The sequence below is a fragment of the Kryptolebias marmoratus genome, linkage group LG8 (genome assembly GCF_001649575.2).
Source record: "Kryptolebias marmoratus isolate JLee-2015 linkage group LG8, ASM164957v2, whole genome shotgun sequence".
NCBI classification, from domain to species: Eukaryota; Metazoa; Chordata; class Actinopteri; order Cyprinodontiformes; family Rivulidae; genus Kryptolebias; species Kryptolebias marmoratus.
In genome coordinates this window covers 4,612,317-4,626,752 of record NC_051437.1, presented here as the reverse complement: position 1 = coordinate 4,626,752, position 14,436 = coordinate 4,612,317, and the positions used below count along the sequence as shown (strand labels likewise).

The 14,436-nt window shown below is 40.9% G+C and overlaps 2 protein-coding genes across 3 annotated transcripts in view; both read right to left on the bottom strand.

Moving 5' to 3' along the window:
* tegt (testis enhanced gene transcript (BAX inhibitor 1)) overlaps nt 1-4,037 on the bottom strand; it is an 8,745-nt gene extending 4,708 nt beyond the window's left edge. Inside the window, exons 1-7 of the mRNA XM_017435896.3 lie at nt 3,834-4,037; nt 2,436-2,548; nt 2,240-2,348; nt 1,521-1,641; nt 1,341-1,389; nt 1,098-1,195; nt 898-977 (exon numbers count right to left, since the gene is read on the bottom strand). Of these exons, the coding sequence (XP_017291385.1) occupies nt 898-977; nt 1,098-1,195; nt 1,341-1,389; nt 1,521-1,641; nt 2,240-2,348; nt 2,436-2,491 (513 nt within the window). The 5' untranslated portion in view covers nt 2,492-2,548; nt 3,834-4,037. The remainder of the gene's footprint in view (nt 1-897; nt 978-1,097; nt 1,196-1,340; nt 1,390-1,520; nt 1,642-2,239; nt 2,349-2,435; nt 2,549-3,833) is intronic.
* A 661-nt stretch (nt 4,038-4,698) lies between these two features.
* ctdsp2 (CTD (carboxy-terminal domain, RNA polymerase II, polypeptide A) small phosphatase 2) lies at nt 4,699-14,436 on the bottom strand. 2 transcript variants are annotated; one of them, XM_017435916.3, is made up of 7 exons: nt 13,758-14,436; nt 11,680-11,843; nt 9,806-9,904; nt 9,439-9,495; nt 8,769-8,861; nt 7,151-7,336; nt 4,699-6,395 (listed from the first exon to the last, which is right to left on the bottom strand). In XM_017435916.3, exons 1-7 carry the CDS (start codon nt 13,816-13,818, stop codon nt 6,270-6,272), a joined length of 786 nt encoding a protein of 261 aa, XP_017291405.1. In that variant the 5' UTR covers nt 13,819-14,436; the 3' UTR covers nt 4,699-6,269. The 2 variants fall into 2 exon arrangements, with proteins under 2 accessions (XP_017291405.1, XP_017291404.1); XM_017435915.3 differs by having other exon boundaries at nt 9,806-9,907; nt 13,758-14,434.

The window sequence follows — 14,436 nt, the reverse complement described above, 5'->3', positions numbered from 1 at the left end:
AATCATGTTTGAGTGTAAATGCAGTTTTCAATTAATTCCCCGCTCAAAAGTTTGTGTCTCTTACGCTGATTTTTTCCTTTAACATTGTGAAGCTCTACTTAGAACCTTCTTAAGATCCAATAGTGCAAAATGCAAATTCTTGCAATTTTTTGACTGGTCTTAAGATTTTGATCAGGAGTGTATGTAAGAAGTCGTAATGTTTTAGTGCGACTTTGGTAAACTACAAAGCTGAACCGCTTGCAGCGTTAAGGCTTAGTTATATTCGAGCAGGGCTCCGTGCACAGCGAGCGGACCCGAGCGCGCAGTGTAGGCGTTTATACTTGACGCTTACGTTGGTGCAGTACCCTTCTGTGAGTTTTGAACTGTTTGATTATCTTTGTGATCTCTCATAGAAGGATCATATAAATGCTAATACAGGTGAACCAGCTCCACTAGAGCACCAAAATTGTCCATTTTGAATGGAGCACAGCGCACGCGGTCCATGCGAAGTTACAAAAATTGGGAGGTGCACGACCATGCGCCTTATAGTCTGGTGAGCTTTATATATGACAAAAGTTCAAAAATGGACCATTCATTGACAGTGCGTCTTATAATCCAGTGCGCCCTACAGTGCAGAAAAGTTTTGAGAACCTTAATAAAATGTTAAATGTGAACTGAAACAGTTTTGGCTGAATCCACCATATAATAAAACACGTTTTAAGTGAAAATGTGTGATTACTTCATAAAGCATGTACTTCAAAAAATAAAAAACATAAAAACAGAATCTGGGAAAAATAAAACTGGTTTCGTAGGGCCTTACGTATGTGTTTGACTGAAAATAAAACTGTGCACCTTTCAGGACTGTTATATGACTGAAAAGGGTATGTAGTTGTAAAAGTCTTAGATTCCCCTCGTTACCTTGAACAGCATCAGGGATCCAAAGAACATGTTCATCAGAGACATCAGGAACAGGATGGAAAGGCCAGACATCAGAGTGCCTGACAGGAAAAGAAAAGGTTAAGTATAAATTAATGCTGCTCCATCTTTACTGCTGCTTATGCCAAATGCCTTTCACGTATGAACAGATAATGTGTTACAACACTAATGAGCTTCTTTACCTCCAAGGAACAGGTAGCTCCTGCGTTTTGCATAAAGGGCGCTGAGTGTGAAGCAAATGAAAATCACAGAGGTACCCAAGAAGGCTGTGACGATGATGCTTGGGGAGAACAGACCATGTTAGTACGAGCTGACCAGTTCAGGTGGTAAATAGAGTTCCAGTATTTCACAGATGCAATGTTTAACTTGTACTCAGTACAGTACGCAGCTAGAAGACATTTATCACAAATTAATCTTTTACATACCTTGGGTTGATAGCAATGACAAAGTCCAGCGTGGGGCCGAGGCCGACACCTGGAGAAGCAGAGCAAAGAGCAAACACTGCCTTGAACTCTTGCATAATTACAGACTGACTGCTCAGAGCTCTAAACATGGAAAGTAACACATTTTAATTTGAAAACATGCCCACAGCCTCATCAGCTTACCTGTGAGGAAGGCAAATGCTGCGAGGATGGCCAGCCTCTTCTTCTCCGTCTCAGGGTTGTGAGGTGTCATGGCGAGCCAGAACATCATTCCCAGAGACCCGAGCACAGACAGCATCCCACCCTGTGAGGAAGGGCACAGGGAAACATACAGAAGGCACCGTTGGTTGTTGTTTGGTACTGTCATGGTAATTTTTCACAGTAGCTCGTTAAATATCACAGAAGGAACAAAACAGAAAGAGTAAAATAAAAAGAACATCTGGAGAGGAAGAGGAGCTAGCCTCACGTCTTACAATGACACAAGCAAATTAGATGTGTATTTTTACCTGTGCAACATGTATTAGCTCATATCTAACAGAAGAATACTAATATATATCAAAATATTAACCTTTCATTGACTGTAAATTCCTTAAATAGAAACGTAGATTTGGTGGGAAACTATGAATTTAATGTCAGGGCAACATGTGACCCATTCAGCTCAGTTTCATCACAAGAACAGACTGTTTAGTTTTTATCTGCTGCCCAATTTATCCCACTCAGAAACCTACGCCTACTCAGAATGTTATAGACAAATAAATGGATTTCTGCACACAGGCTAAAAGCCTTAGAAAGTCATATTCAATTGGATTAACAAGCGGAAGGCATTTTTTGCATTTTGATAAAGGGCATCATTTGCACTGACACAAAAGATGTCCAGGTAGACCATTGTATTTTGTTATCACCTGAATGAGGCGTGTGGCAACATGAATGTAGGAGCCAGCTGCAGCCACGAACATACAGACAGCCAGGCTGGAGTACACATTCTTCAAATGCACCTGGGTGGAATGAGATCTGAGAAGAAGATTACAAAGACTGTGAGAGACGAACACAAGAGTTACAGCAAAAAACGTTCTTCATCTAATCTGAAAGCTTACGTACATCTGGGAGAACCTAAAGAGAGCATCAATGTTGATGTTGCGGTCAAACACGTTCATGATGAAACCAGGAACTGTGACTTGAAGAACCTGAAGTCAGTTTTAATCCACTGTCTCCTTTGAACAGAAAGGTAAATAAAATTACTGCTCCGTTTTAGTGATTACAAGGAGGACTAGTGTACCGTCATATCTCTTTAGATGGAAAAGTTTACACGTTCGTACAAATAGATAGTACAATTAAAGATAATACGTCCTGAAAACAGCTTACAAGCAAACATGTGGCAATTACATTTCACCCTTCCTTTTTTAACTCTGTAGAGAAAACAATTGCATCGCAGTTCAGATAAGCAACATATCTCCCCTGAATTAACCCTTAATATTTGACTTTAGCCTGCAGACTGAAGACATGAATAAAATTGTGTTAAACCAAGTCAATTTGTGAGTTAGACTTCTCAACCTGATCCTGGGCTGTCAGGTAAGCTGACACATTTGTAGAGATTTGAACTTTACAAACATTGTTTTCAAAAAAATGTGAAAAAACAAACAAACAAAAAAATTCCCTGCTACATCAGCCCACTCTTCATGTTGCTTATTTCCATGTAGATTCATCAAAGTCAGTGCTAAATTATCTTTAAATTAAGTAAATCACATTTCCCCCACATTATATCTAGAGTTTAGATATTTGAGTAGGTTAAAGTGCACAAATGTGTCTGTGCCTGAACAACAATAATCTTAGCTCTACTGTAATAAACAGAATTTATTAAATATAATGTTTGTTTCTGCACTTTGTCATATTTTATACCCAACGGTGTAAGGTCAATTATTTATTTTTCATGTAATGAAACAGGTATTGGTCATTTTCCAAAATCCACCTAATTGTAACCCTGTAGCTCAAACAACCAAAAGGTTATTTTTTTAAATAAGTCACTTCCTTACACGGAATAGGAGCTTAGATTTGCACTGAATTAATCTGAAAATTGGAAACACTGTGTGGTTTGATGATTAACAACATTAAACAACAACTCAACTCGAAATGTCAAGGGTTGACTAGCACACACAGCAGCCATAACAAGCTAAAAGCTGTTCTGATCTTATCTTTTTGGGCCAACATTAAAACTTAGTCAACAGGTTAAATGAAATACCCGTTTCATCAATAACTACAAAAAGAAAAATCCCAACAAGACAAAAGCATTAAATGGTAAAAATCTGCGTTACGACCAGCTAATGTTTCCACCCCGTCAGCGTTAATAACGGGCAGCTTTAGCCTAGCGAGCTAACAGCGCAAGCCTGTCAACACAATTCGGCGTCTTGGGTATTATTCAGCGAAAAATGTTCTTAAAACGATATTTACCGATAGGAAAGTGAACCGAAACAAAAGCAATGTACCAGCACAATAACCTACCTTCGTGCGTCGGGAGATTTTCGTCTGAGTTCTCTGTTTCACGGCTACAGATTTTAACAAACCAGTACGTGTCAGTCAGCTCGAGCCTGCTGATGTCACCATGGAAACGCCCAGAAAGACTCAGCCTGTTTCAGAGAAGAGGTCGGAGTTTACACTGATTTTATACGTTCCTGTTGGAATAAACAGACAGATTTATTCATCGTGTTATTTCTGTGTTTTGAACCAAACGTGCAGTTCTTTGCAGAGAGCTCCTGGTTGTCGAATAGCCGTTTCGATAAGACGCCGCTCCTGTTGTGTCACTTAGTAACGAACACCTAAAATGGCCGTCTTTGTGTGAAGCAGCGGCCCGGTGCGAAATTAAAATAAAACGACGTCTGCAGCTGGAGCTTTGTACCTTCGACGTTTAACTTTCACGAAATGAATGTTATGAAACGCACAATTAATCATGTTCTTAATCATTTCAGTCCTTATAAATAGAAAACCTTAGTTATAAATAGGAGCGAAGACCAGTGGAGGTTTCAGTTTCATTATGTCGTTTTGTCCCACAGCAGACATGTTATATTCATTTATTTTGTTATAAAAACAATATAACGACGTGTTATCGTAGTGTAGAAATTTTCTTTTAACGCACCTATTACAACTGAGTCTCAGGTACTGTTTTATAAGTAATCTAAACGCAATAATTTTGCCAAAATTTAAAGATTAGATTACACAAAAAGGCCAGAGTCACATTCATGTATAAAGAAGACATGGGATGAAATTCAATCAACACAGATGAAATAATCTAAATATATATTTTTAAAACTGCACAAAAAAGGGACGTGTTTCTAAATGTCAGTGAGAATAAAACACACTCAAAGGTTTGTAAAATATACCCAAATTTTATTTCAGAATGAAAATTGGTAGCACCTTTTAGAGTTTTGGTCAGAACTGATACACAAAATGAGTTTCTGATTTCACTTTTTCAGCGATACTTGCAAAAACATTTGTGGCTTAAACAAATACTTTTGGTCATTACAACTCATCAACATGCAACGGACACAAACCTCGTAAAAAACATCCTACCAAGGAAACAAACCCCCACAAAATAGGATATACTAAAAGGAAAAAGAAAAGAAAAGAAGAAAAAAAATGCGTACTCTTGCGTGACCGCATCCCAGATTTTGATTTGTTTGTCATTTTGATTTACTGTAGCTGTGCAGGTTTGTGAATTGTCCATTAGCACTGACAGCAAAATGTTCCACATAGGCACAGATAAACACAAGGCCAGCCTCAATGTAGGCAAAATGGATCACAATATAAAATGTTAAGAAATACTGGACAGATACAAGATTGTAGCCAATAAATAGAACAAAAACACTTACACAAGGTAAAAAATATCAAATTTGATAGTTTCAAGTGTTGAACTGTAAGTACCACAGCCTCTGGCATCACCCTTGATTTTGACAGTGTTTGTTTTTTTTATTTTACTAATATTTCAGAGGGTGTAGGCCCACAAATCTCTGTTCAGGCAGAACAGTATCCTCTGTCCCAAATTCAAAAGGCACAGTTTTTACTTTCAGCACTGTCAATATCAAACAAGTGCAAGTTGTCATACAGAAACAAGAACATACTAACAAATCTTTTTTTTTTTTCCTTACTTATGTCTGAAAACTGAAAATATTTATGGTCATCCTATGTGCCATCAAATCCAGTGTTTCTATTTACAAAGGACCATTTAAGCCAAATCTTTGCCCTGTTTACCCAACCTGTATCCAAAGATATCAATCTAAATACCAATATTGCATGTTTTATAGTTTATATCACAAATACGTAACACGCACTTGATGCTCACGTACAGGTACTTAAAAAGTCTACAGTAATGTTATCGTCTGCCATTATTATTATCCTCAACTGCCTGCTTTAGAGGTACTATCCATATTTTACGAAAAGTGGGTTGCATAGAAGAACCACGTTCACTATTTAAAAATAGATTTCTTTATAAAAAAGAACTCACTAAATGTATAAAATCTGGTGAAAATTAAAACTTAATTTTCTTCTGTTGCTCCTTAAAAAGGCACAGTAACAAAACGAACAATATCCAAAAGTCAAGTGAGGGCAGGCAGGCGTCTGCTTTGGCAAAAGATCCACTTTCATTATCATACTGACTGGAATGATGGGACTGCTTTGGTTTTCATTTCCCACTTTTTATTGTAGTGCTTAAAAAAGTGGAGGTCATTATTGTCAACAATGAGGTCTATCAGAAAGGCCTCATTATGTGACCTTAGTGTTACAGCTGAGCCAAAGAGACTAAGCTTGGAAATTTACCCAACTGCAGGCTAAGATAATTTTCTGAAGGATGGATTTTGTGCAGAAGGCTTAAACTGTCTGAAAAACGCCTATCCTAAGAAAATGTGGATCTGGTGTCACTGAAAGAAAACGGCACTCTGACAGGAGCTAATGTCCGCGTAGCTCGTCCAGCCGGGTGTAGACGTTGTCAGCTTTACTGAGCTCCTCAAAGACAGGCAGGAGGTGGAGCAGCTCAGCGTCGTCCACGTCATCAAACCACGACACCACGGGAACCTGAACAGTTCAAACACAAACAAACAAAAAGTGACATTTTAATGACGAGGGAGGCAGAAACAATGCTGAGTTAAAGGCCTAGTGTTCGTTGAAAGAATGCATATCACCCGCAGCCAGAGGTTTACACTAAAATCAACTTGTGTTAAGAAAATATGTTGGGGATCAGTCTCAGCTACTACCACACTACATTTCAAGTCTTTATCTTTAGGAGTTATCACTATTTTAGTGGTTTTTTAAAATTGGCTGGCTCTGGCGGCCATCTTGAACTATGTTTACACCAAAGGTTAATTACACTCTGCAAGTTTCATTAAAATTTGTCCACTGATTTATGAGGTATTTTCGTAACAAAAACAGGCAAAAAAAACATTATCACCTGCCTTCCCCTTTTAGCAGGGCGCGAGTCAACGTGCAGAATTGGTTTATCTACATTAAGAATAAGAACTGAATAATAAGACAAAATTACTCACAAGGCTTAACCAATACAATCCAATTGTTTTCCTTTTTATGCTTTAAAGTATTATTGTTTTGACAATAATATAGGAATACAAAAATAAAATGTGAAATAAAGAAATACCAAGCCAAAATCATTTCCTGAACTTATAACCATTTTGTAAAAACACTCTCCGTTAGCAGAACTTTTTCACCTGTCTTGTTTTAACTTTTTGGACAATAAGAACTTACTCTTACTGGGATCACCTTCTAAATTTCCCTAGCTTACTGGATCAGACACACTAAAGAAACCGGCTGAAACTCACAGCATTGTTTGGGTGGAAGATGTAGGAGGCAGGAGAGTTATCCAAGATGAGGGTTTTGTGGAGCTCTCTCCCCAGACGGCTCAGATCTTTCACGTAGCAACCTTGGTGGAAAACACAGGACTCCCGGAAAAGCCGGGTCCGGAACACGCCGCCCTGATCCAGCAGGTCTGTCACAGGGTCTGCGTACTGATGGGAGATTGGGGAGCAGGGGAAGGGGTGTGCAAGGAGAGGCTAATGAAGCACTTTCTATACCTGCTGAATATTTATTTAACAGAATGTCACTAGGTGTGTTTTTCTGCTGCTTTAGATTTTGATTTATTCCAGGCTTCCTCTTCCCTACAGAGTATCGTACTCAGTAACGTGCATCTAACATAAATTCAAAGACCACAATCAGCCTGGCGCTCAAAGCTTTATTGTCAGAATACCGGTTTGTGCTATTTCAGCTATTCGTATATCAAAACATTCAGCTCATCCAGGAGATGGCTGCTTTTTCTTTTTTAAACTTTGCAAAATGATAAACTTTATTCATATATAATTTCCTCATAGAAATACATTAAAATCTCTGAAATTTCTGCAAGAACATTGTCTGCTTTGAAATCTGCTTACTTACTTTATTTTTGTCTTCTTCTGCCACTTTTAGCTTTTGTTCTACTACTTTCAGCTAGCATTCTGCTACTTTAGCTTTTATCTAGCTTTTTGCTACTTTAGCTTTTAGATAATGCTCATGTTCTTTTTGCTTTAACAATTCAGCTCCTTCTGAAAATTTCAGTGCTCCACATTCATACCGGATTTTAGCAGAAACTACATTTTTTTCTAATTATCTCTGGATTTTAGGGGTGGGAGTTTTTAGGCACCTCATGACTCAATGCAATTATAAAACACTTATTTTGATGATCCTGAAACTTAAATAACTATGGCTCATTTTGCATAGATAAACACTGCTTTATAGTTTTTCAAAGTGCACAACAACAGCTGTCAAAAAAGCCTATTATCACAGGCTGCTGACCAACAATTAGCACAGACGTTAACACTGGAAATGCCACAGAAAATGAACATAATTAGCATCAAGTTTACAACTAGAAATGTTTACACAAATGAAATGTTTAAAAGTCATTACTAAAGACAAGCACGTTATGATAACTTCAACTTTTACATAGACATAATCTTAGGGGTTCAATGAAGACTGAAAAGGTGTGAAAACACTGCTTTACTGTGACATGTTTCTATTAGAGGAAGTCACAACTACTCGGACAAGCAGCGCCACACAGCAACTATTCTGCTGACGCTCTTTAAGTGGCGGCACAAATAACCCTAACAAAATTCATTTTTGACATTTGAAAACGGATTCAGAATCTTGCATATGTCTGTGATGTGTTGTGTCTAAAAATAGACTTTACCGCCCACCTGTACTAGTTATGCAACCTTGGTTTTAAGAAAAGAACTATCTGGTGTAATTAAAAGCTGGACGGGTGTCTAATGAGGTGACTAACAGCTTGTCAATTACATTAAAAAGAAACTACAAGACAAACGAAAGCAGAATGAAAAATCTGATGGATCAAACTTTTCATGACACAGGCTGAATAAACATGAAAATCCAATACAGGAGCTGTTTCAGTACCTTAGCAAGACTGGCTGTAAACAAAACACATTCAAACATTTCTCCCATTCTCTGCAGGAACTCATCCACGTACGGCCTCTTCAGTACATACACCTAAAAAACAGACAGGTCGTCAATAAGCACCAAAGGCAACACTGTTTCACTTACACGCAGCAGAGTTTTCAGTTCTAAAAGTTAGCTGCTTGTGGCCACTTCCTGAAACAAGTAATCAAGAATAGGCCGTGCTAGCGTTAACCAGCCTATCCTGGATTACTTGAACCAGGCTCAGGCCCTCAGGGGATTCCTTATGATCACATGGGGTCCCAGGAATCACATTTCTGAACTAATTACATTTCCACATGTCCAGCAGGGAGACACTTTACACCAAAGTGGTTCAAAGATCCAATACAGGACCATTCAAGTGGACTTTTTTTCTTTTTTTTTTTTTTTACAAAGGCAGAGGTGAAACAGACATTTTATTTAATGTGAGTCTTCTCCTTCCTGATGCACCCACTTCCATTTGGCAGGTTTCCATTCAGCGTCTGACCAGTAGAGGGATCTGCGTGCCCATTTTTGAAAACTTGGACAATTGGCTACAAGTACCCACTCCTTTTTCAGATCAACAGCTGCTGCAAAAACATCAACGTACACACACAACCCTCTCCTGCTCGCAGCAAACATTGTAGTTTACCTGGTGTGTGGTCCCCTCGATCTCCACCGGTACGATGAAGTCGGCATTGTTAATAGGCTGTAGGGGGAAAACAGGGGGAGACGGTTGGAGCTACGCTGTGTACATTCACATGGCGTTACATAACAAGTGAGTAGCAAGAAGCGCTCCTCAGCCCTGTCATAAATCACAGTGCACAGCCTCCACCAATGGAACAGAGTTCACCTAAAGCTCCTCAAATACATGTGGCTTTAGAGGAGAAACTCTCCGTTATATAATGTTTCTGGGGCAGAAACACTCATTTGAACGTGCTTTCTGTCTGAAATAACATTTCTGAGCTGCAACCAACGGTATGAAACACGGCGGAGAGGAACAGAAAGAGTGTAGGTACCTTGAATGAACTGTGAACCAGGGTTTCATCCAGGTCTATGACTACACAGATCTTCCCTTGATCCTGGGCTTTCACCTCAGGCAGGAGGCTGACTTCAGACTGCTAAGAAGACAGAAAAAGACTTTTAAACAATGTTCCACACAAAAACACACACCTGAGCCACTGGTGTCATCCACACAGCATTAAGAGCTGAGAAGTGTAACTGGACCCACCGGGATTTATATAAAAACCAAACCTGTGATTTTACATTTATAAATGAACTTAGCTTACTTTCAAAACAAGCCTGCCTACTTTACAAGCTTTTGCATTTTAAACATATTTATACCATTTTATCATATTTGCCAAATGTTGTACCTAACAAAAATGTATCTGCAGGAAAAAAACAACAATATAATTACCACCTTTACCATTCTAAGCCCTTTATGAGTTTTCTCAGAGTGCAATTAATTTTTTAATATATTACATAAGAGAAACAGCTTATCCATTAGGAAAGGAAAATTAAGATGAAGAAGGATGCCTTCTGTGAGCAAGTAAACAAACCCAGAGCAGCATAACTCTTACTGGGACAGTGTTTTAGCTGTTTTTTGTTGGGATTGATGCCCTCCACACAGTAACCAGGAGGCTGGACACTGCTTCCTTCTGGTGCTCGAGGACTCTACTTGATGTGAACCAACATGGCAGCTCATTAACATGCCTCTAACATAAATCCAAAGAGCAAAATCAGCTTGGTGCTGAGCTTTATTGTGTAAATGCTGATTCAGCCGTCACACTGTTGTCTTCCCGTTTTCTTATTTTTCTGCACATTTTTATTTTAAACAATCCAACTACTTCTGCATACTCTGTGCTATTTTTTCCACCACTCATATATCAAAATGTTCAGCTTATTCAGGAGACAGGTGCTGTGATGGTTGGTTTTTGTAACTTTTATACTATTTAACATACTTAACTTCCATCCATCCGTCCTTCTTATTTACCTGCTGTTCTGGGTACTGGAGTTTACCTAGAGCAGTCAGGGATTAAGATTTCTTTAGGTTCTTCAAAAACATAGTTCTCTTTGAAATCTGCTCTATTTTTGGTCTCCTATGCTATTTTCAACTTTTAGCTAATCTTTTGCTATTTCAGCTAAATTTTGTGATTCCTTCAAACTAGTTTTTGCTACTTTTAGCTAACATTTTCCTACTTTTAGTTTTTAGTTACCATTTTGTTACTTTTACCTTTTAGCTAGTCTTTTGGTACTTTTTACTTCTAGCTATATTTTTTGATACTTTTCACTAAGTTTTTGCTAACGTTTTGATACTTTTAGAAAGCTCTCTGCTACTTTTAGCTTGCCTTTGGTTACTTTTAGCTTCTACCTAGCCTTTAGCTTCTTATACCTTTAAGTTAGTATTTAGCTTCTTTTGGCCTTTGGATAGCACAGTTTTGCTGTTTTTAGCTTGTGATCTACATCTTTAGCTTTAACAACTCAGCAGTTTTCAGCAGCCATTCAGCACTCAGTATTCACACTGCCTTTTGGCAGAAAATATAATTTCTCCAGTTTATTTCCCCCCCTCAGCATGTTTTCAGGTACACTTGTTAGCTGTCCACCTGAAGGATAGACAGCCGCTCAGTTATCCTCCTCTTCCTGTGTGGATAAAGTGGGAACATTGAAGTGATTCCAGTTGCGTTCTAGGATATTAGCTGCAGGTGCAGCAGTGGTTTCAATACAGTTGTAAAAAAACAAAAAAAAACCTGATGCCTTGTGAGAATAATGGAGGTGTCAAACTTTATTTGAACACCGTCTCATAATGATGAGTGACGTGTGTGGAGGTGAAACAAAGATGTGTAATAACCCCTAAATAAAAATAAAAGCAGGACTGAGGTGAAGTCTTTGTTACCTTGACAACCGTCCCATTTTCCTGTGACTCCAGCAAGGGCTGCAGGGAAGGTGGTGGTAGTGGTGGCGGTGGTTTGGGGCCATCCTGAACTTGGAGGCAACAGAAGAGGGCTTTGAAGATGTTACAGCTCCGAGGCTGTTTCAGGGCAGAGCGGCTCACCTGGCCTGTTCAGCACACAAAAAGACACATAGTGAGAAAAAAAAACAAAGAAACAAAACTCAAAGTGGGGCCCTGACTCGCATCCCACTACTTGTAATCAAACCAAGAAATCTTAACTGAAGCATGCAGATAAATACAATTTACTTGTAATAGCTAGACCGAGCTTCCCCTTTACAGATGGCAGGGTCCATCTGTCAACAGGCATGGCTGAGCCTGCACACAAAATCTGTTTTTAATGCGCCTGCCTCTGCTGCTGCTCCTGCTGGAAATGGCTGGTCCTCGTTACATAATCACAGAGGGCGGGAAAACCCACACTCTCCAGCAGAAAACACAGACAGAAAACATTCCAGCTGCTTTAAACTCCAAAGACCTTTCAGGACCGCCTGAAAGCAGGCTTGGAGGGACAGATGGGCTGCGGGTCAGCGGAGCGAGGCCCACCCCTGCGCTCTGTCTTCAGCCCTTTGATCAGTCACTGTACAAATGAGTGTCCCAGCTCCATGTAACACCTGTGCCACAGTCAAAGAAAGGGCGGAAAGCATTCCTGCGAGTCCCTTCTGGTGCATTTCATGTGAGGACTTGCCAACAGAATTTATGCCCATCAATACCACGCCGGCGTAGTTGATAAACACTTTCAGATTGACACAAAGAGGAGGAACTGTAAAAAGACAAAGAGGCATACAACTGTGCATTCAAATTAAGAGGGGGCATCACACAACCTACAGCGTCCATGCTGAACCTGGTGCTCTGCAGACACAAAAACATGTTACACAACTCCATGTTTAGGAGACAAAGGACACCGGGATTCAATCCAGGAACTCTGCAGAGAGCCAAGCTTTTCTTTTCACACATTTTTAAATAAATCCTGAAGAAAAGCATTTAAAAGGTGCGTGTGTGGTGTGGATTTAACACACCAATCTGAGTCTGAATAGTGTGTAACTCAGCCTTTGGATTTCTTTCCTGTCATTATTTTTTCAGATAAAACGGAGGCTAGGGAGAGCCGTGAACAATCAGGAGGAGGAATGAGTGCGCAAAGCCAGCAGAAAGTGTGCAAACAAGTAAATCTTTGAAATGGCGCTAGGCTGGGCGTGTGCGGAGGGGTGTGTTTGTGCATTCCGCTGTCAGAAGCGCAGGAACTCGAAGTTCCTCCGTGTTCCTCAACAACAACCACCGCGGAGCCCCTTTTTTCCCCTCCGCACCACCAAGCGGGGGACGAACATGTGGCGCGACGCGCACAGGACGCTGCTTCATTTATCCGCGGCTTCATCCGGACTGACCGAGGCGCGTCGATGGTCTCCTGCAGAACACACACACACACACACATGCTGCTTGTTTTCCAGCGTCCAGTGCTGACAGACAGGTGGGCTCCCCATCAGGATGTACTTGCTGGGAGTGGGACATGATGGGATGGTGTCAAACAAGCTAGAAAACTGACCAGCAGCGTGTCGGGGGTGGGGTGGGGGGAGAAACGACACCACACACACGGGGAAGCGGTGACACAGATCCCCCCCCCCCCACTGCAGAAAAGGGACGAATGGGACCAACAATAGATAAGCCCGGAGCGGAATGGAGAACTTATAAATATTCAATGCAGAGCCAAACATTTTGCTCTTTTGAGAGGGGAGCCACAAAAAACAATATGTCCTGGACGGCCTGAGCGCGCGGTCTGCTGTCTTTTAATTGAAATCTGAAAAGCAACAGCAACAACAACAAATAAACTCACCTCGCAGCTTTCGCACAACTGAAAACAAGCTGAATAAGGCGTCTTTCTGTGCTCAGAGGGGCTTGTCAGAGCCACAGTCCGCAGCCCCCCCACCTGTCAAATAACACACCGACTGTCCACCACCCAGAAAACACACCAGCACGCGCCCGCGCCGACAGCACTTTAATGGCGTGTGTGTGTGTGAGCCCGGCGGTCTTACCTGTTTTCGGCGACACTTGAACGTCTTCTTTCTGCACTTGGGTGATAACAGAACTTTCCATCTGACAATCACGGAGCCCTCGAAATCCTCAAATCCTGTCCCCGAGCACTGGGCATCCCTCATTGGGTTCTGTTGACAAGCCCGCTTCAGTATTCACCGAGGTTTGCGTGTCATCCGCCCCAGCTTGGGTCCTCTCGGTGAGCGCAGGGTTTATCTCGTCCCTCTGGGGTTCTTTATCCCTCCGCACCGCTTCTTCTTCTTCTTCTGCTTCTTGTTGTTGTTGTTGTTTTCGTCTGCCGCCTGGGGAGGGGGCAAGGCACTTAGATATTGTTTTTTGGAGGTTCTCGGACACTCCGTCGGCTCCGCCGTACCGCTACTATTTACTGGTGGTACAGCCGAGCAGCCCTCCCTCTGCCGTCACGGCGAAGTCCTCACTTTAGCAGCAACAACATGGAGAATCCAGGCAAGAGAAGGAAAACAACCGAGGAAATGGGGCAAGGAGTGGCGGTTTCAAGCCCCCCCTCTTACTACAGAAAAACAACATCGCCCAGAAGGCCACAAAGAGCGGTGAAAACCTCCGGCGATCGAGCGGACACGTAAAATTTGACCCAGAAAAGCTGATTCCGAGCGGTAGTTGGCTGTAAAATGATAGTTATTCCGCTATTTACGGTTTTGTTTT

Coding starts and splice junctions, on each gene's coding strand:
- ctdsp2 (XM_017435915.3), bottom strand. CDS start 13,818: ATGGAAAGTTCTGTTATCACCCAAGTGCAGAAAGAAGACGTTCAAGTG. Junction 9,908..11,679: donor AAAATGGGACGGTTGTCAAG/GTAACAAAGACT, acceptor CTGTCTTCTTAG/CAGTCTGAAGTCAGCCTCCT. Junction 9,496..9,805: donor TGGTTCACAGTTCATTCAAG/GTACCTACACTC, acceptor TTCCCCCTACAG/CCTATTAACAATGCCGACTT.